Source organism: Halichoeres trimaculatus, unplaced genomic scaffold (assembly GCF_033239565.1).
Source record: "Halichoeres trimaculatus isolate MK-OKI-2021-1 unplaced genomic scaffold, fHalTri1.1 fHalTri1_scaffold_2, whole genome shotgun sequence".
Taxonomy (NCBI): Eukaryota; Metazoa; Chordata; class Actinopteri; order Labriformes; family Labridae; genus Halichoeres; species Halichoeres trimaculatus.
In genome coordinates this window covers 28,275,935-28,295,692 of record NW_027437180.1, presented here as the reverse complement: position 1 = coordinate 28,295,692, position 19,758 = coordinate 28,275,935, and the positions used below count along the sequence as shown (strand labels likewise).

The 19,758-nt window shown below is 39.2% G+C and overlaps 3 protein-coding genes across 6 annotated transcripts; 2 read left to right on the top strand and 1 right to left on the bottom strand.

Annotated features, from left to right (window-relative positions):
* The first annotated feature begins 331 nt into the window (after positions 1–331).
* Positions 332–5,705, top strand: ufsp2 (ufm1-specific peptidase 2). 2 transcript variants are annotated; one of them, XM_074683906.1, is made up of 12 exons: positions 332–427; positions 650–734; positions 1,330–1,513; positions 1,606–1,672; positions 2,067–2,224; positions 2,345–2,537; positions 3,170–3,316; positions 3,424–3,588; positions 3,666–3,790; positions 3,862–3,938; positions 4,496–4,620; positions 4,728–5,705. In XM_074683906.1, the coding sequence occupies exons 1-12, from the start codon at positions 425–427 to the stop codon at positions 4,812–4,814; spliced, it is 1,416 nt and encodes a 471-aa protein (XP_074540007.1). In that variant the 5' UTR covers positions 332–424; the 3' UTR covers positions 4,815–5,705. The 2 variants fall into 2 exon arrangements, with proteins under 2 accessions (XP_074540007.1, XP_074540015.1); XM_074683914.1 differs by lacking the exons at positions 332–427; positions 650–734 and having other exon boundaries at positions 1,375–1,513; positions 2,045–2,224.
* Positions 5,706–7,645: 1,940 nt separating this feature from the next.
* Positions 7,646–14,834, top strand: cfap97 (cilia and flagella associated protein 97). 3 transcript variants are annotated; one of them, XM_074690219.1, is made up of 6 exons: positions 7,648–7,849; positions 8,568–9,535; positions 9,927–10,207; positions 12,560–12,722; positions 13,434–13,567; positions 14,699–14,834. In XM_074690219.1, the coding sequence occupies exons 2-5, from the start codon at positions 8,593–8,595 to the stop codon at positions 13,550–13,552; spliced, it is 1,506 nt and encodes a 501-aa protein (XP_074546320.1). In that variant the 5' UTR covers positions 7,648–7,849; positions 8,568–8,592; the 3' UTR covers positions 13,553–13,567; positions 14,699–14,834. The 3 variants fall into 3 exon arrangements, with proteins under 3 accessions (XP_074546329.1, XP_074546320.1, XP_074546312.1); XM_074690228.1 differs by lacking the exon at positions 14,699–14,834 and having other exon boundaries at positions 7,646–7,849; positions 13,437–13,902; XM_074690211.1 differs by lacking the exon at positions 14,699–14,834 and having other exon boundaries at positions 13,434–13,900.
* On the bottom strand, positions 14,239–16,560 carry slc25a4 (solute carrier family 25 member 4). Its single transcript, XM_074690240.1, has 4 exons — positions 16,357–16,560; positions 15,185–15,671; positions 14,918–15,058; positions 14,239–14,826 (listed from the first exon to the last, which is right to left on the bottom strand). Exons 1-4 carry the CDS (start codon positions 16,465–16,467, stop codon positions 14,669–14,671), a joined length of 897 nt encoding a protein of 298 aa, XP_074546341.1. The 5' UTR covers positions 16,468–16,560; the 3' UTR covers positions 14,239–14,668.
* Positions 16,561–19,758: the final 3,198 nt, after the last annotated feature.

Here is a 19,758-nt window from a genome sequence, read left to right as displayed (position 1 = left end):
TGTCTTTAAAATCCCTGATGCCCCTAAACGTTCAGTTTTCAGCATGTTCATCCCATACATCTATAAACAGAAAACTACTTTTCTGATTAATCTTTATGCCGCTCATGGGAAAACGGTTTCAAACACTTTCCAATTGTCATTTATTTCTTAAATTGTGATGCTTTTTTCTATTTTCCCCTAATATGGGGAAATTTATCTCTTTTTAAGGTGTTCACAAGCTCAGTACATTTTGAGCAGCCAATGTTTATGTTTTCGACAAAACCTTTTGATTCCAAGCCGCCATGAACGCACCACAAGTGGGCGGAGTTAGTGTTGTCCAGTAGAATGCAGTCATCAAAGACACGTTTCCTACAACAGACATGTCTGCCTGCAGCTCTTAGGAAACAGCAGATTTTTCACCTGTTCTACAGTACCTGACCCAAACATGGTGAGTTCAGCCATGAAGTAGTTCAAAACGCTCATTCCGATTTATGTCCATCTTTATATTTCACCTAACTTGGTTCTGAAACATAGATAAGAGCTGTGTTTACAGTACGTAGTGACTCTCTGGCTCCTTGCATGATAGCGCTGACATATTTGGACTTCACATTGAGGTTGTTAACTCTCAGCGTCACCCTACGAGTTAAATTCTTATATTTTATCATCACAGGTTGTCATTGATTCCCAGTCCGAAGACACCATTCTGCGTGCAAGAGGACCGCTGCAGTTCAAATGCTTACTGGAAACCACAGATGGTATGTTCACGAACGTTTCAAATACCACTGACTTTAGTCTTTCGTTTTAAATTAGTCGTTAATGTCTCACAAAAAGTGAGATCCCGAACATAAATGGAACATTAATAGCACAATAACAAAATACACAGGTATAGTAAAACTAATAATCACTAAAGAAATACAGTTCTGAGGATTTGCTGCTTTACCCTTCACTCAAATTCAAAAAGTGCACAGATTTTGTGTTTATTCGTGTCATTTTTCTTTAACAGTAGCACATACTTTCATATTTTTTACAAACCACACACTAAAATAATTATATAGATGACATATGTGTAAGTTTTAGTATAGAAATCTTTTTTTCTCATCCCTGCAGTAATATAATAATCCTTTAAATGTTGTATATAACAGTGTGATATTCACTTTTTACTGCATAGTGAACTGTTACTTCTGTTATTTCTTATATCAATTAATCATTTATCCCTAGATAAACTTTCCAAAAGTGAATATACAGTTACATAAAGGGGGTGAAACTGCACCATCAGTGGGTAAAATGTGACACCAGTTGAACAATAGTAAATGACCAACAACATCTGTCTGTCCGTATGTCCCCTTTCAGCTTCACACATGCACAAAGTCATCAAAGGAGCATTTGAGTCTCTCCAAACACAGGTGAAGTCTGAATCTTGTGTTCTGACTGTCTGCAACAGTCCCATTTTCATTTGGCCAAATCAGAGTTTTAATGCAACACCCAAAGAAATAACTCCAGAGACACCGTGTGAGGATTTGCTGCAGTGGATTCAGTAAGTTTACCTTTAACTCCCAGATAGAACAGTATCAGCCTTGTTTTTATACTTCTTGCTTTAATTTTTTTTATATGCTTTTTTCATTTCAGGACAGATGAACAAGAGATCACTGGCAAGAGATCTGCGAAAAAGAAGAGCAAAAAGACTTCCACTGCAGTAAGAAACCCTTTTGTTCACACAGATAAAAATGTGAAAATATTGTTTTTGCAACTTTCTGTTATTTGTTGTTGCAGACTTGGTTGCAAAACATTGCAGAACTCAACTTAAAGTTTTAAATAGCCTGATATGTGTCACAACATTTGGACATTATTTTGCACACTAGATGTGGTTTACGGTCTAAAAATCACACATTATTAGTTTATAACCACACAGGAAAAAGTTGTTTCTTATTTTTGAGAGGTCTGAAGTGGAGCCTTGTTGTGAAAAATGAACGTGAAATGATTTCTTACTGATTTTCAGTTTTGCCTATAAATTTAAGGATATGAAAATTGTGCCTTTTTAATGTTGTCTAAGTTTTTGTCTTTAAAGTAAATTCATGCTTGTCATCAAGAATGTTATTAACCTTCGCCTGATGATGGAAGTGACAACAAAAGGAGGCCCTCTTTCAGCCCCAGTCCTTAGCCGAACAGTTCGAACATCCCACTTTTTATCTTTAACTCTTCCAATGGACTGTGTCATCCGCACCACCAGCATATGCACCATCAAAGAGTATGTTGTTCTATACGAAAATATTACCAACCCCATCTGGAACATCATACATTAGTGTTCAATGTTTTATCAACTTTCTGTGTGAGATTTGCCACTGATAAGACTTCTGTGGTGTTGTAGTGCCTTTAAGCGCCTGATGGAGGCGCTAAGTCATCAGCTCAGTGAGATGGAGAAAGTGATGCTCCAGCACATGAAGGGGATGACTCTGTTGGTACCTGAGCCACTGCACTTTCTGCTTCCTGAGCCAAAAGGACTCGTGACTGTGGTTTACCCAGCAGGAGTGCCCGACAGCCAGCTGGAGACACAGCGTAAGGTTAGAAACTCAATTTTCTCTCTTACATAGACTGTCCTGTTAAATCCTAAATGCTCGTACAGAGTAAAATCAGCAGAGGAAGTAAACAGTTTGTACTGGAATTTATTCAGCTAGGTATGGTGATTTTGGTTTTAACATGTTAAGTACATGTTGTGTGGAAAAGGGCCCCTACTGGGTGTAAAAGTTTGTGGTCTCCAAGAAGCAAGGGCCTGAAACCTGACCTTAAATCTGTCTCGGTCAATGTTTTTAATGATTAATCAAGTCTGATTCTAGTTCCAATCTGTAACTTCTTCTGGTCTCCTTTTTCCATATTACCATCAGTTTGTTTGAATTTGATGTGGTTTTCAAAGGTTTGAACACAAGAAGAAAATGACACAAGATGTTTTATTCTTTCATTAAGTCTAGGAATAAGGAACAGGTTTACTCAGTATTACAACTGGACAACGACAAAGGTCAGATGAATTGATTAATCCTGGATAGAAAAAGACAGGATTTCCAAATCCAGATTATTATGATGAAGATTTCATTTTGAACAGCCCCTGTCAGTGGATTTATTTCATTGTGTTTGCATGAAACACTAGAAAAAAAATGAAATTATCTTTGATGTCTGATCTATGTTTTATTTTTAAAAGGAATTACATAAACAGTTCGAGCTACCTGATGATCAGCCATTCTTTAGAAGAGCCAATGCCTACCACTTTCCTAATGAGCCCTACAAAGATGGCTACCTTCGAAGCCCTCACCTGGTCCTCACAAATCCCAGCCTGGATGACGGAAAGGTAAATCCAAAAAGAAGCCCTCCTCTCTGTTTCTCTTTTAAGGACGGATACCGAAATGTTCTGAGTCCATTTGTCTAATTTCATGTGTTTTTCTGTCTTTTCACAAGGTGTACTTGGTTCAAGGCATCTACAGCTATCACCACTACATGCAGGACCACATGGATGACAACGGCTGGGGCTGTGCTTATCGCTCTCTACAAACAATCTGCTCCTGGTTCCAGCAGCAGGGCTACACAGAGAAGCCTGTACCCACCCACAAGGAGATTCAACAGGTAGAGCATTGGTCCTGAAGCTATCCCACGCATAACAATCCAAATGATTTTTTTAAATTAGGGCTTCTCCTCTCCAGGCATTGGTTGATGTTGGAGACAAACAGAAGTCCTTTGTTGGATCACGGCAGTGGATTGGATCCATTGAGGTTCAGGTTGTTCTTAACCAGCTGCTTGGGGTCACCTCGAAGATCATGTTTGTGAGGTGAGTAGAGATGGTAATACCTTGCATCAGGATTTGGATTTATCTCTTGATAAATGCTTGTCATTTTTTAGTCAAGGTTCTGAGCTGGGATCTAAAGGCAGAGAACTGGCAAACCACTTCCTCACTGAAGGCACTCCCATCATGATTGGTGAGCTTGGTGTCTGAGTTACTGAAGTTCAAAACTGTTTCTGAAGCAATGTTACATGCCCTTTTCTCTCTAAACTTAAATTTGATTTTAAAAGTTTGTAGTCCAATGTTCAGCGATGTTGATTCAGTATTGATGACTTAACATGTCCCACTATGGAAAACCAGCTCAAAAGTTATTTTTAATCTCTGTGACCTCTGCAACTGGGTTAGGTTCCAAAAATTAAAAGATTTCTAAAAGGCTAGATTTGTTGTCAAATAAAAGTCCCTTAAGCCAAACATGGTATTTGTTCTATATTCTTTATCCATTACCAAGACTCTATAAAGTGTACAGTGTGTAATTTGTATACCATTTATAAATATGATCATAAGAAGTCATGATTCGCCTTTAAATGATGCAGCTGTAGATTAAATTAAAAGAAGGTTCAGCAAACTTAAAAGTCAAAGTTTGCAGCGGTAGGCAAAGGCAAAACTCTTTGTTACCTTTTACAAAAGCTATTATAAGCATTTTCTAAGATTAAAGGCTGGCATATTGTCATGCTGTGTTTTTATATGTTGCAGGAGGGGGAGTCTTAGCTCACACGATTTTAGGTGTTGCATGGAGCGAGATGACTGGACAGATCCGTTATCTAATCCTTGATCCACATTATACCGGAGCAGAGGACATTCAAGTCATCACAGACAAGGTGACTGTTACAAGCATTAACACCAGCTGCATGTCTTTATAGAAAAAATTAATTTTGAGGTACAGTTGAGTGTTGATTTTCTACAACGTTGATTTTATCTTTCACAGGGCTGGTGTGGCTGGAAAGGACCAGATTTCTGGGATCAAACTGCGTATTACAATCTGTGCCTGCCTCAAAGACCTAAGGTCATTTGAGTTCGCAGCCACACAGACTTCTTTTTTTTTCCTTTTATCGTCATAAAGAAGTGTGTCCACCATTACAACTTTCAGGCAATTCTGTTGTAATAAATTCTTGTAATGCATTGTTTCTGTTTCATTCCAATCAATATATTGTAATTAAAATAGAGATGAATCCTATGATAAAGTACATTTTACACTTACTCTCATTGTTTGAAAACAAGGGCTGCACAGGGGTGCAGTGGTTAGTGCTGTTGCTTCACAGCAAGTAGGTTACCAGATCAAATCCCAGTTCAAGGCTGTGTGGAGTTGGCATGTACTCCCTGTGCATGCGGGGGTTCTCTATGGATACTCCAGTTTCTTCCCACAGTCCAAAAAAAAAATGCTCATCAGGTTAATTGGTGCTGCCAGTAAGTGTGAGTGTGCACATGAAAAGTTGTCTGTTCCTGTGTGTCAGCCCTGTGATTGGCTGGCAACCAGTCCAGGGTGTATCTGCCTCTCACATGAAGACAGTTGGGATAGCCTCCAGGCACCAGCGACCCTGAACAGGATAAGGGGTAGAAAATGGATGGATGGATGGATGTTTGAAAGCAAAATGCTGATGCCTAATTCAATCCACCAGGTTGAAAAGAGCTTTGTTGATCTAGTACTTTAAAGAATTATCTCGCCAGGACTCGTGCCAAACAAGGCTGATTCTCTGAAGTTAAATTTCTCCAGTCTGTTTTGAAATGCATTCTCTGCAGTAGCATACCAGTGGTTTTTACAAGAAAAAAAAAAACTTGTGCAGAAGCTAATACCACTACCCGTATGTAGAGGCCGGGTCAGCTGATGGCCCGTATGTGATGCCAGTATCATGCTGTTCTTTCTATTGCTTTAAAATTAATAAAATAAAACAATTTAATAATAGAATCAATTATTCATTGAATATCACTGTAACTTATATGTTTCTCTTTGCCAGTAACATCATTTAGTAGATGGATTTTTGGTGGAGTTAATTAAAAAAATAAACTACATTTGGTCATGCTAAAGATTTCAGAGCATATTTTTAACAGTTACACTGAATTATTGTTGTTTTGTATTCATAGTCAACCTGAACTAAGACAGATGCAGAGGTCACTGTACACCTAATTCACTACAGTTGTTATAAAAAAATAAAAAAATAAATCTAAAAAAAGCTAAATTGAATTTACCCTCATCAAATGACCCTCAGGGAAAAACTCCAAAGCATTTCAGGAATCTTTTGTGAGTTAAATAAATACTTTTCTTCTTTGAGAATTCTTCATGTGATTTTTTCTCAATAAGTTAATAACTGAATAGATAAATAAAAGAGAGATCTGACAGTTAGATTCCAGAAACTTTTTGCCTTTTTTGCAATTGCTTGTATACTGGCTGATTGTTATGAGCATGCGATTGCAGAAGAAATAACCCCATTCAATCCTCATCTATACTCATCCTGTATTGGCATGCAAATTCTATGACAGTGACCAGACCCAGGTTCATACGATGGATTCACTAAGAGACATGGGTATTTCATTAGTGTGTGTCAATTCTGGTTCTGACATTGTTATTAAGAGAAAGCCCGTGACAAATTGTAATTTCAGGGGACGCGCCTTCAGATAATCCCCTTTCTTGTTAAAGAGTTTGCACTACTAGAGGAGCTGTTACTTTGGAATAAGATCCCCAAGGACAAACTACATGACCTCCCATCCATGCTTCTACCATTTCAGATTATTAATTTCTTGAAACTAATTCAACTTTTCCCTGACAAAGACACATAAATGCAATTTCATTTCTTTTTTTGTCACTGTACAGGGTTACAGTATGCGCCAATGTGGAAAAAAGCAACAACTCATTAAACTGTTGAGAACTACTAGCATTGGTATATACATAAGTGCACAACTATTGCAGACTAAACTTACTTAACTTTTAACAAGGTTTTATTTATATAGCATCTGTAAAAACAGTAGTTCAGAAAGTGGTCACAGAGGTCATAGAACAAAATAAGATAAAAGCCAGCAATTAAATAGTGTGAAGATAAAACATGGTCAAGAGGTAAAGCCTATGTACCCCAAATGTACTGCAAATAAATAAAACCAAAGGCAGGGGAAGAGGAACCCAGGCAGCACAAGAACCTAACAACATATACTGAGCCAGCAAGGATCAGAGATCAGAACAAGTAAGAAAATGAAGAAAATAGCAAGGGTGTGGAAGGTAAAACAAAAAACAAAAAAAAAAAACAAACACAGTAAGAAAGTAAATAAATAAAAGGGGATAAAATTTATGATGGTGGTAAAGGCCAGGAGAAGCTGATATTTTTGAAATTAAACATTTTGATTTGCCTTGATTCATAGAATATTTAATAAATTAAACCTTTACTGCTCAATCTTAATTTCTTTTTATTTATCTATTTTTCTTTTTTAAATACAGATACAATATTAAAAACTAACATCCACGCCTCAAAGTGACACTCTAAACCTTAAATGAGAATAAATTAATGTAAAAACAAATAAAATACCAAAATAACAATAAATAAGATTAAGAAAAGAAAAGATTTAAATACTGATAACAATACAACTTGGAAGATGTCAAATGCCATGGATTTTTTTAATACTATTTTTGTTATGAATGGCTGCCAAATCAAGAAAAAAACATTTATCTTTCCTCTCAAGATAAATTTTGTTTTTCTTTAACAGCAAATTTTTCATCACAGCTTTCATTAAAAGTTGAAAAACTAGAGATTCTTTGTTTCCCGTTCAGCAGAATTGCTCTCCTTTTCTTGTTGAATCACTATGGGACCGACCATACAGTTTATGGTAGGAACCTACTGGACGCAAAAAGTCTGCAAAGCTTGTAGTAGACTATAGCAACCGTTGCCAGGAAGTGACGTTGCTCAGTTTCAAGCGCTGTAGAATAGACAGATACTAACTATGTGACCCTGTATCTCGCTTACTAAGAGCTTGTTTCCAAAGTAGGATCTCGGTTCTTGGACAACATTACACGCGTAGATGAAAAATGCTCTTATAACATCACACACTGCATATTGTGCGACTCGGGTAAGACGTCACTAACATGCAGCTAAAGTTGGCTAGCTGTCGGCTAGCTTTAGAACTGCGTTGAATGTGTACGAAAATACTCGCCCTTCTATACATGTTGTTCCTCTTTTTTATCACTCGTTGAAAAGTGGCATGGTTAACTTAAACTCTACCTTGTCTGCTTTGTCCAAATCTCGAGCTTTGTTTGGTGTTGTTAAACTAAAGATGTTTTGTTAAGGTGTACCATCATTTCTGATTTGGGAGTTAATCCATTTTAGATTAAGCGTATATAAACGAACTTCACTCATGTTGTTACAAAATGTGTTTTACTACCAACACATTAGGGTCGACATTCTTCTTGAATATAATAACACAAGCTTGTGGATTTCCGTCTTAGCTTGATCATTTGTTAGGATAGCTCAAACCTCCCTCAAATGTTAAAACATTTGAGGGAGGTTTGAACCATCTTTACTTTCTTGATGAATAATAACTTCATCACAGTCATTGCATTTTAACTTTTTTTTGTTGACTATCAAACAGTTTTTTACACATTAGGAAAGGGGCAAGAATTTATCCTGGATTGAAAGACTTGCCAGTTAAGCAGTAGATCATTTATTGTTCAAAATTCAGCAACATAGTTTAAAAAACAACCTGTACTAATGACCAAAACAGTAAAACGTCTTCACTTTTTTTCTTACCTTTTACCTACCTAACTTATCTGTCTTTAACTTCCATACAGGATCAGTGGCGTGAGGAGCACTGTCATGTTTAGTCCCAGAGAACTAGAAGGTGAAGTGGATCATTCGTTTTTTGACAGTGACTGTGATTCCAGCAGCCTCAGCAAAGATGCTGGGCACAGAGTGGAGAAATGCCTGAAAGGAGGAAAGAATAATGGAGCAGCCCACGGGAAGCTGAATGGAAAACCTGTAGGTGAAGCATCCCCGAAGAGTGATGGAGCAACAAAACAACTGGCACCAGTCAAGAGCGTTAGTAACAACAGAGCTGAAGAAAACATCTGTCAATCAACAGATGAAGAGAGGTACGGAGCATCCAGTGTTTCTTGTGTCGTCAGTGGTTCAGACACAATAACCAGTGATAGTAGTGAAAGTGACCAGGACACTGACTTATACTCCAGGAGGTCAAATGGTAACATCAAGTCTTTGTTGGCTGTAGACAAAGAGGTAGATTCTAAAAATATGTGCCAACAAAGTCCATATAACTCTGAAGAAGATCTATCATCTAGTGCTGAACACTCCAGCTCAAAAAGGGGAAATAAACAATCTCCTAAAAGACGGATGAGAAATCGACACACAAGAAGTCCATCTCCGTCTTCTACTGAGGCCAGCGTTGATGCTGACTCAGAGAGCTCCTGTAGCAGTGTCAAAGACAGAAGCAGTTCAGGGCTCCACAGCCTTCCCAGGCCCAACAAATCTTCACTATCCCCTGGAGTAAGAGGGACCCACGTGGGGTCAGCAGGATCTCGAGACTTGCCTGTTAATCCTACAGAAGAGGCAGAGGACACAGCGACAGATGTGAGTCCCCTGTCCTCTTCTGACTTCAGCCCTCGGCAGTTGTTGGAACCATACCCTGAAGAGGCCAAAGAGGGAGCGCTTACACAGCACCAGCAGCAGAAGGAGGGAAGTGTGCCCCCCAGTGGCCTTAGCAACACACAGCAAGATGAGGATTCCGATCAGGACACTGATGATTGTGAGTCATATTTAAATATACTTTATTTATTAACAAGTCTGGTTTAGTTTCTCATTGAGTTCTTTGGATAACAAGAACACATATCTTTGCTGAAAGTAATGCAATTTGCATGAATAGTGCTACATTAAATTTATTTCCAGGTTCACCTGGTCCATCAGTTTGCAAGGTTCTTGTCTTTAAACACTATGTACACAGAACGAACACTTATCATTCATCACATCTCCCCAGGAACTCCATTCAAAATGTACACAATGGTTTTGCAAAGGACAGGGTACTTGTGTTGTTTTTCAAATGAGTGTTTGGTTCATTGTTTACCAAAATAATTCTCTGTATTCTTTTAAGACATTGCAAAAAGAAATAACTTGTAACATCTCTCCTTGTCAACACCCAGGCTCCCTCAGCTCAGAGAGTCAGTTTGGAGGTAGAGCAGTCTTCATCCATCCTGGGGGAAGGCACAGAAAGAACTATTCATTTACAAATGATCAGGTCCGAAGGATAGATCAAGAGAACCAGCGACTTCTTCGGGAGCTTTCACGCCTCTCTCCAGGACCCAGACCAGCAAGTATGGCAGGGAAGAAAACTCATACTGCCACAAACCTACTGCCCATTCGCCTCTCACACAGCGCACTAAACAGGCAGCGGGAACAACAACGCATTGAGAGGGAGAACCTGGTGAGTTTTGCCCCTGTGAGGGTTCAACCTTCAAACACAAAACTATAAACTTTAGCATACATACACATTCACAACACATTTTATTTCCTGTCTGAGATGAGTCCTGTGGTGCTACTCCAGAAAATACCTGTTGGATATGACAGAAAGTCTCTCACATCTTTGTAGTAGCTGTAGCTTGATGACTTGGCCTAAGGTTATTCAAACACAGTGCTAAACTGTATCAAATCTAGATCACAGTGTGCCAGTTTAGGATTAAACTGCAAGATTTTTGAAATTTGATCAAAGCTTTATTTGAGGTTTACATAACAGGACTGGTTTCAATTGTGAGGCATATGCGAAAAAAAAAAGTGTGTTAGGATAAATTGACTCTTCCTCAAACTGAGATGAAGTATTGACAGAAGCTAATGGATTATTTGTGGCAACAGGTCTGTGGTAGTGCTTAATGCTTAAATTTAATTTGATTTTTTTTTTTGTGATACTTTGTTTTTCGTTGCTAGGCGCTGCCCAAGTAGCTGCCTGTTGCAGCAGCTCTCTCTTCTTTGTCCGTTTCTTGTCATTTTTTTCGTCTCTTTTTCGTCACCTTTGTATTTGGAGTGGATCATTACTTTGTATGGTTCATTGTTGGTCATGGACACCAAACTTTTAGTGTCTTCTGCGATATTTTTACTACTTTTCTCCTGTGTTGTCTGGAGATCCTACATGTATCCATGGCTGCATTGTTTACATGTGAAATTAGCTGCTAGCAGCCTGTAGTTGTTGGGAACGTGGGATCTATCTCCTGTGGGATAGACAAGCTAACTGTGCTAGCCCAGCGGCAGAGGGGCTGCCGGAGGGCAGAGTGGCATCGTGCTGTTCACGGACGTGGAGACTGGCCGGGCTGGAGAGTGGTGGACAGGCTGTCATTATCTATTTTCTTATGGACCTTTTTGCACTTTCTATACACTTTCTTACTTTTGTTTTCTTAAATGCTGCTGTGACACCTGAATTTCCCCTCGGGGATAAATAAAGTATTTTCTATTCTATTCTATTAATCTCTGTAATGACATCATATATTTCAATGGAATTCACATTGTTTCCCGCTTATCACCCCCATGTGTTTGGTTTTTCAGAATGGATAGCAAACCAACTATAAAGCTTATTTGTCACGGTAGAAAAACAAACAAACACAGAGGTTAAACAAGTAATCTCTCCTAATTGTTAAAAGATGCAAATAATCCTTGTTTAGTAACTGTTTGGTTGGTTGCTTTCTGCAGGAAAAGAAGTCTTTGTCCTCTTGATGATTCCTGTGAAAAGCAGTTGTAGGCAGTGGTGCTTAGAGTAAGAGTGCCTCCTCTGAAAGCAGACACGAACAGACTTGGACAGATGGCAGCAGGTGGCAGACTTGCAGCAGCGCCACAGAGTGATATTAGACAGTTCAGCCTGTTCTGCTTTAGCCTCTCAGCCCTGTATATTAACTCTACTTGACCGGGTCGTAAATGTTACAAAGAGCCAAAGACAGAAGCATTTCAAGTGCTTCAAATGTTTCAAGATATAACTGACAATCAGCAGAGTCCTGCTCACTCATACGAGAGGTTTTTTTTGAAGTAACAGAGAACTTTTAACATTTTCGGCACTGATTTTTATTTTTTATTTCCTCTGAGCAGAGATCTAGATTGTTGTTGGGTAATGTGCTTCTGTCTTTCGAAGGACAGACTGTTCTCTTGCTTACAGTTTCATCTCTCTGTGTTGTCAGGAGTGCTCTTCTGTGCCTTATCTATTCTTAGAGTGAAGTAATTGAATCTGCCGTGTGATCCACATGTATCCACCCCACGCATCACTGCGTAAGACACTAGACAGCAAAATTCTTGCAGCATCAAGATTGGTCAATACCACATACGACATTTATTATGTATCAGTGCTAATTCTTTCAATTAGGAGGTTGAAAGTTGTGTGAAGAGATTTCCAAATATTTGTTGAAAATGAGGGAGGTGGTTTCTCTGACTGTTAGGACCAAAGAGCCTTTTTAGGCCTTCAGAGGACCCGTAACTGTCTCCTGACTGTTAAGCCTTCTTGAGCTCCTGGTGGTTTTCAGCACAACATGCATGTGGGAGTGTGACTGCATGTTTAACATCCAGCCTCTTGCCTACACACAAGACTATACAATTTCAAACTTGTGCTTGAAAATGAAGTTGCATTTTAGGTTTTTGTGGCCAATTTTGGTTTATAATACACTCTATTGCATGATGGATCACCTGGGCTGCACATGTTACAATGCCATTTATTTTCTAAGTGATGGACAGCTTCCACAAAAAACTTCTGTTGATGATCTCCTCTATACTCACCAGGTAAAAATGCTTCATTTTGTTTCATCAGGCTTTCCTGAAGAGGCTGGAATCTGTCAAACCTACACCTGGGCTAAAGCGCTCACAACAACTGGCAGACTACCAGCAACTAATTTCATACCCGAGTGGTCCAGCTTACCCCGTCTGTTTGTCCACAACAAAGTGGGAAAGGTCTACCATCAAGACACCTTCAGGTTAGAAGCTTAATAGTTTTAAGATTTACTGTAGTCAACACGACAATCTGCTAATCCAGAGTGTGTAGTTACAATTGTACTGTTCAACTAAACACATGGCAAGAGGATGTGAATATCACTCATATGACCTTATAAAGTATTTGCACAGCTGAAAAGCATCTGTGCACCCAACACTAGCAGAACATTTGTTCAGACAAGAACACGGTGACACCAGCAGGAGTGTGTAGTTATTTTGTAGCAGCCTGGTGTCGTCTGTATGTGATCATCTCACTGAGATAAACAAAGATGATCAGCATGTGGTGCTGCTCTGCGATGCTGCTGTCACACTGAAGGCTGCAGATTTATCACACATTGTCTGACCTGCTGCTGTGAGATGGCTGCAGAGATTTGATTAACAGAAGGAGCTGACTGTCAGGCAGTGAAAAACAGCCGTGGATGACAGAAAGCCGGTAAGAATCACTCATTCATGAGTTTATGTTCCACTTGGTGCAGAAACCTTTTGATGTCAGTTAGATAAACATACTGATTCAGGAGTTTTAAATGATTCTTAAACTTTGAATTATTGATAGTTTCACATTATTTCTACATTTATTTGCCGGATTTGATGGTAAGAGATAAAGCTCATTTGACTAGTGGTTACTGATATACTAAAATATAAGGTTTAAGTTTTATCTTCATCTGTAATCTGTATCTGTCTGTTGTTCACTCCAGCAGGTACCAGACCGGTCAGTTCAGTCCATCGCAGCCCCAGACCAGTTTCCACCAGCACTGACTCCAGAAACACACCAAGGTCAAAAAAAACAAGTGCAGCCCGGCCTGCTTGGTGCTGAGAAATCTGCAAACAGGTGATGCTTCTGGCTCAACATACATTTCTTTTGGTTCTCAATCTGTACAAGAGGATCAATCTTGAAGGAACCTAGCTCATAGATCTCTCATACATGCATGTATTGGCTGTATGACCATCTGAACTTGTATATGCTTTGTATTGTCAGATTAATTGTTAAATTGCTGGAATATTGCAAATTAAGCTTAAAGCTACAAGCCATTGTAATATATTCAGATTGTTCATTTGTAGTTTGTGAACCTCAGTAACTCTGATAATCTCTGAGTTTTTTGTTTACATCAAACCGGAAAGTTTCCTTTTTTTTAAATTGGCACCTTTATCCCTATATTTTTACAATGTGTGATGTACTACAGTTTATGCTCATAAATGATTAAATAAACATTTAGATATTATTTTGGTGGTGTTCACATTTTGCTCCTTTAAAAAAAAGATGTTCATTCCATGAGTAGGCAATTAAATATTTTACATCTGTTGAAAAGTATCAGGACAAAAATCTTGCTGTGATGTTAAACACAAGCGTGAATCAGTATGTCAATAGCTATCCTGTTCCTTTTAGCTGCTCCATTTTTGTGCATACTGGCCCAAAGATCAACTGAAGTAACTTGCGGAGAAACAAAGAAAAAAAAACAAAGGAGGCGGATACATGTATGACTTACTGTAGTTGGAAGGTAACCATGACAGCAGAATGTACACAAAGAAAGTTTGGACTGTTAAGACTAATACATCTTTATTCTTAGTAAAATAAAGTGTGAGATAAGATACATGGATTCGAGTGCTCACAGAACAAAACTGCTTCTCAAAGTGACTAACATGAGGAGGCTGTTAGTGATGTCATCATTTGCATCATCACAACATCTCCACTGAACAACCTGCCTCACTGCTTGTGCGTTTTGGCAGGTTTTAGACGGGAGGTGTATGTACAGATTTCTGGGGGGGCATGTGATCCTGGGTCAGGTAAACGTAGCCCACCTGTGCAGGGCAATCTCAGGGGGGAAATGCCCATATTACAATTCACCACAAGCTGTTATCACTCTATCACAAGAATTAAGACTTAATCAAAGCATAGGGTTTCCTTGGGGGACTTGGGGATGGGAAAAGTTTATTATGTGAACTTTTTGATCTCGTCGTACAGGACCAACACGAAGGCACCGCCCATTCCTCTGATCACGTTGGACCAGGCACCCTTGAAGAAGGCTTTTCCACCTTCATCCTTCATGATCTTCCTCCAGCAGTCGATTGTGCCCTTGTACATGATGTCAGCTGTGGAAATGAAGACAGAGTGATGCCCACTGCCCAAAGGCGCATGCGTAATTGCATAAAATTAAAAGTTTTGAGCACAGGTGCTTCTTACCTCCTTTGCGTCCAGACTGCATCATCATACGACGTCTGACTGTGTCGAATGGATATGAAATGATGCCTGCAGCGGCGGTGACAGTCTGAGCAATCATCCAGCTGACGACGATGTGCGTGTTTTTAGGATCTGGCAGCATACCTGCATGAGAGGACAGTTGAGGTTACCAGCAGGTTACGATGATACACACACACACACACACACACACACACACACACACAAAGTGTTACGACATGGTGAAGATGACGTTCACTAAGATGTGCGCACCTTTAGCTGTGTCAAAGCATCCGAAGTAGGCCGCTCTGTAGATGATGATACCCTGCACTGACACATTGAAGCCCAGGTAGAGACCTTTGATGCCATCGGTCTTGAAGATCTTTGTGATGCAGTTTCCAAGACCAGTGAACTCTCTCTCTGCTGGGCCCTTTCCGATGTCAGCAGCGAGTCTTGTTCTGGCGAAGTCCAGAGGATAGACGAAGCAGAGAGAGGTCGCACCAGCAGCACCACCAGATGCCAGGTTACCAGCGAAGTAACGCCAGAACTGTGTCTTTTGATCCACACCACCAAGGAACAGCCTCTTGTATTTGTCTTTGAAGGCGAAGTTGAGAGCTTGGGTGGGGAAGTAACGGATCACGTTGGCCAGGTTGCCTCTCCAGAAGGAGATGACGCCCTGTTCCTTTGGGATCCTCACTACACAGTCAATGATTCCCTTGTACTGTGTCTCTGCGGTAATCTGTTTGCTGGCATGCTGGACCTACAGTCAAATACATAAAAATAATTTAAAAAAACACAGGCCTGTGTAACTATCTCAAAGTTTGACCAATCCTAAGTAATTTATCAATAAAACTTTTGAATTGTTTAATAAGAAAATCAAAGAATAATATTCTTCGATTTCAGTGGTTATTTTTATTTCCATAAAGTCTTGGTGGGTGTTAGAAGTTTTCTGTCCAGGCATTTCTGTGTGTAGTTGTAGCCCTGGCAGCGGACACTCCTGTTACTTGAGAATCAGCCGTGTATTAGATTACATGCTTCAAGTTAAATTTAGCAATTCAATTCCACTAAATGTTACAGCGGTCATGTGCGATAAAGAAAAAAGATTGACTTAATAAAAGTATCAATAGCTCATAAAGATGAATTATTTCCACTTTCATTTTTGTTGTTAGCAATCACCGCTGTCTCAGCACCAGCACCGTAAAGCAATGTGCGTAAAACCATCTCCACATTGACGCAAGACCTCTCACGTGCCCTCTGACATTATGCACCTGACCATATGAACTCACAAAGCGCACACCTGGATCTTTTGTACATAAAAAAAAATATTGACACTTTTACATTTTTGATCTTTGGCACATCGGTAATCTCACATTTACGCACACATTTACGCACAACATATTAACATGATGCCACCCTTTGTGCAATAATCTTGTCAGTGATATTACCTGCAGCAACAGCTTGACTCTCTCAATAGGAGCGACAGCTGTCTTGGAGATGGCAGCGGCAATACCACCTGCCAAAAAGTCTTTCAAGAAACTGACCACCGCGTCCGACATAGCTGCAAACTATGAGACCCTCGTTTGCTTCAAACTTGACCAAGGTCCTCCAAGGAAACCCAACGCCCCTCCAAGTGGATGAGGCCCCCTCTTCTGCCCTAATATATCTGCAGCATTTATCGCGAGAATTTTGAGTGATGGATGTGTATTTTGTCGAACAGCCTAACAAGGCTGAATAAATATCCGAGGTTAAAGTTCAAGGCGTGCGCCATGTTTCCCAAAATATGAAAAGTAGACCAAGCCGGGGACGTTTAAAGGACACAATATTTGTCTTTTACTCATTATTCAAACATATTTTTGATTGCAATTAAATCAAACTCCAGTCATGATATAGCCTTTACATCTACGACTGCTGGTAAAATGTCCCCATATCACTAATCCATACAGGGGTTCACTTTGTTAGAGAAAGCCCATAAATGAAAAAAAAAATAGTTCTTTCTTAAAATCTTCCAAATGGATCAATCTATGCTGCATATTTTATTGTTAACTCACAAATCAGCCCTTTGTCTGAAATTTTACAACCTGCGTGTACATTTAACTTTAAAAGCAGCAAAACTCGACAAGAGTAAAAAAAAAAATCACATCATTACCTTCATGCATAAGCAGAGATTATAGAGTTTAAAGTCAACAAACAATTACAGCTTGTTTCAGAAAACCAAGACGGATGTCCCAGGTGTTAGAGGTCAAACTTTTGGGTCACTTCTTTTCCAAAGGAAAACAAGAGAAAAGGGAAAACACATTTGCGTAAAACAACACTCACGTTTGATTTTATTTAACTGATTTCTGAATGGACTTTTTTTTTCAGTTCAGTGTCAGTTTTTCAGTACATTCATTTCTGGCACCTGTTGAGGAAACTCGTGTCAAGTTAACGTAAGGCAGAACGGAAATGTCACTTGTTCTTTCAAAACAACAACCACCGACACACGATTAAATACTTGATTTTTTTTTTTTTTAACTAGGAAAGAGTAATATTTTTTCAGAATTCCGCCTGCCTTGACCTCTGGACAAATACTCAGAAGTACGCCCTGTGTGCGCAAATCTGGCACGGGAAAAGCAGCATGATCCATTGCCATAGATCATGATCGCAGCACGCTTCCAAGTTAACTTCCACATAACGAACTACAGCTTCCTGTCGCCAAAGCTGTGGAAAATTCCACATGTAGAAAAGCACATTTGCCAACGCACAGTTCTAGGATCACTCATTATGCATTCAAAAGTCTGCTGTATCTACGAAATAATAGTCTCGAAATCACAAGGCAAGACTTCTAAAAATGCATTTCAGATGCGTCATCCAATTCAAATTCAACTTAGCATATTTTCTCGACTGATCCCGAGAAATTGCTGCGTCCAGCATATCAGAATGAGCTTTACGCCTGAAAACGGTTCACGTCCGTTCAAAATGGCCAAAATCATACACATACCAAACATTAACATTACCTTATTACTTATAGAAATCAATAACATTTAGAAAACCAAAATAATGCTGGATTACGCTAACTATAACAATGACATCAGAGCAGTTTTTTCAATCACTTTCTCCTCTTACAACTGAACCTTCCACATTATGACCACTTGATGGCGTTGTTTGACTATTTTGATCCACAAGCAAGCGTGCAAAGTTTAGAAATCTTGGCGATGGGTTTTTTTTCCGAGTGAGCACAAAACAAAAATTGAACGTTCATTTTACATAAGCAGTAGTAAACATTACAAGAGAGTAAGATGCAACACTCTTACTAGGTCGAGAATCAACAACAGAAAACCAACCAAACAACCAACCAACCAACAAACAAACAAACAAACAAACAGATAAAAATAAACCATTATTTCAGAAGTTTAAAGAAATAAGATAAATGAGGTTGTCAAACGCCGATTATGGTATTCTTAGGTGGCCCTGAAACCACATTGCATGTATACAAGGAAATTCTACTTACCGCCTCTTGGTCCTGTGAGGCTTTGCTTCACCACCTCCATTCTGCTGCAATGCTCCTTAAAGTCAATGGGTGGCAGTAAAGAGCTAAAGCACCACCAACATCCCCGGAATCTAATAGTGGTACCCAGTAAAACAGGTGCTTTAACCCACTTACTCACACCCCACTTACAACAATACAAATAATGCAACACTTTGCTTGTTCCCCACGGGAAAATAATGTTAAGTAGCCCAAACAGCGGGGTCAGAGGTCAGGCTGTGACCAAGGGGCTGGTTTAGGATCTCGTTTACTTGAACACCTCAGTTCGGCAGATGCTGGCTGACGCAGGGGGCTTGCACCTGCTTGTTAGCAAGTACATTTTGTGATTTTTAGCAGTTTCACAGTTTTACCAAATACTTAGGGAAGCATTTGTCATTGTGCAAAAAACATCCTTACTCTAAAGTGTCAGGAACTTCATATTTCTTTCTTTTTTTGTTGTTGTTTTGTTTTTGTTTTTAAATTTTACATTTTTTTTTTACATGTATTAGTTGTACATTGGTTATGTGAGTTGAGACTACCTTGAAAAAATACAGATATATATGCATGTATTATGTACGTATGTAAAAACTTTTTTATAACCTAATGAGGATTTTTAGATTTTTTAAAATTTCTTTTTAAAATCTATTTTCATTTTTTTTAACTATTATTTGATTGCATAAAAAGAACTCAACCAAAAAAATCAACCAAAAATCAAAGTGTCTATAAATATGAAATAAATTCCTGTTTTTGTGTGTTTTAGTGGAGGTGACTCATCAGGTGACTTTACCACACTAAACGTGTAAAATTTGTCTAAAATAAAGCCACAATGCCTTGTTTGATGCGGTTGAACCTCTTTTGGCACTGTTATTTAAATCTGATCTAGATTTACGAAAGTCGTTGCTCAGTAACCTTGGATGGATGGATGGAGGGAGGGGTCGTGGAGGGGGCGAGGGCCTGGATTTGCATTTTGAGTATGAAGAGCTGCAGGTGTCAGACAGTCAGACCCCCGTCACACACACAAATGTGCACACACCCATACACAGAGCCGTTACGCACAGCTCTGACATCAATACAGTCACTGATTTTATCTCTTAAGAAGCAACTGTGACGGATATCTTTTTATTCCCATGGTCCCCTACTGTCTCAGACCTCAAATCTTTGACCAGCAGAGACTGAAAGATAATGGAGATTAAGAATGTCAGACAGGGTTAAAACCACAGATATGAGGGTCAAAACTCACCAGCATGGGACCACTTCTGACTCCAGCTTGTGGTTTGTACTGAGCTTCTATGTCAAATATCAACAATGGCTTTTACTTTATAAAATATTTGTGATCAATGTAAAA

Coding starts and splice junctions, on each gene's coding strand:
- ufsp2 (XM_074683906.1), top strand. Junction 3,317..3,423: donor CCAGCCTGGATGACGGAAAG/GTAAATCCAAAA, acceptor TCTTTTCACAAG/GTGTACTTGGTTCAAGGCAT. Junction 3,939..4,495: donor AGGCACTCCCATCATGATTG/GTGAGCTTGGTG, acceptor TATATGTTGCAG/GAGGGGGAGTCTTAGCTCAC.
- cfap97 (XM_074690219.1), top strand. CDS start 8,593: ATGTTTAGTCCCAGAGAACTAGAAGGTGAAGTGGATCATTCGTTTTTT. Junction 9,536..9,926: donor CGATCAGGACACTGATGATT/GTGAGTCATATT, acceptor GTCAACACCCAG/GCTCCCTCAGCTCAGAGAGT. Junction 12,723..13,433: donor TACCATCAAGACACCTTCAG/GTTAGAAGCTTA, acceptor TGTTCACTCCAG/CAGGTACCAGACCGGTCAGT.
- slc25a4 (XM_074690240.1), bottom strand. CDS start 16,467: ATGTCGGACGCGGTGGTCAGTTTCTTGAAAGACTTTTTGGCAGGTGGT. Junction 15,059..15,184: donor ATGCTTTGACACAGCTAAAG/GTGCGCACATCT, acceptor CCTCTCATGCAG/GTATGCTGCCAGATCCTAAA. Junction 14,827..14,917: donor GCAGTCTGGACGCAAAGGAG/GTAAGAAGCACC, acceptor TCATTTCCACAG/CTGACATCATGTACAAGGGC.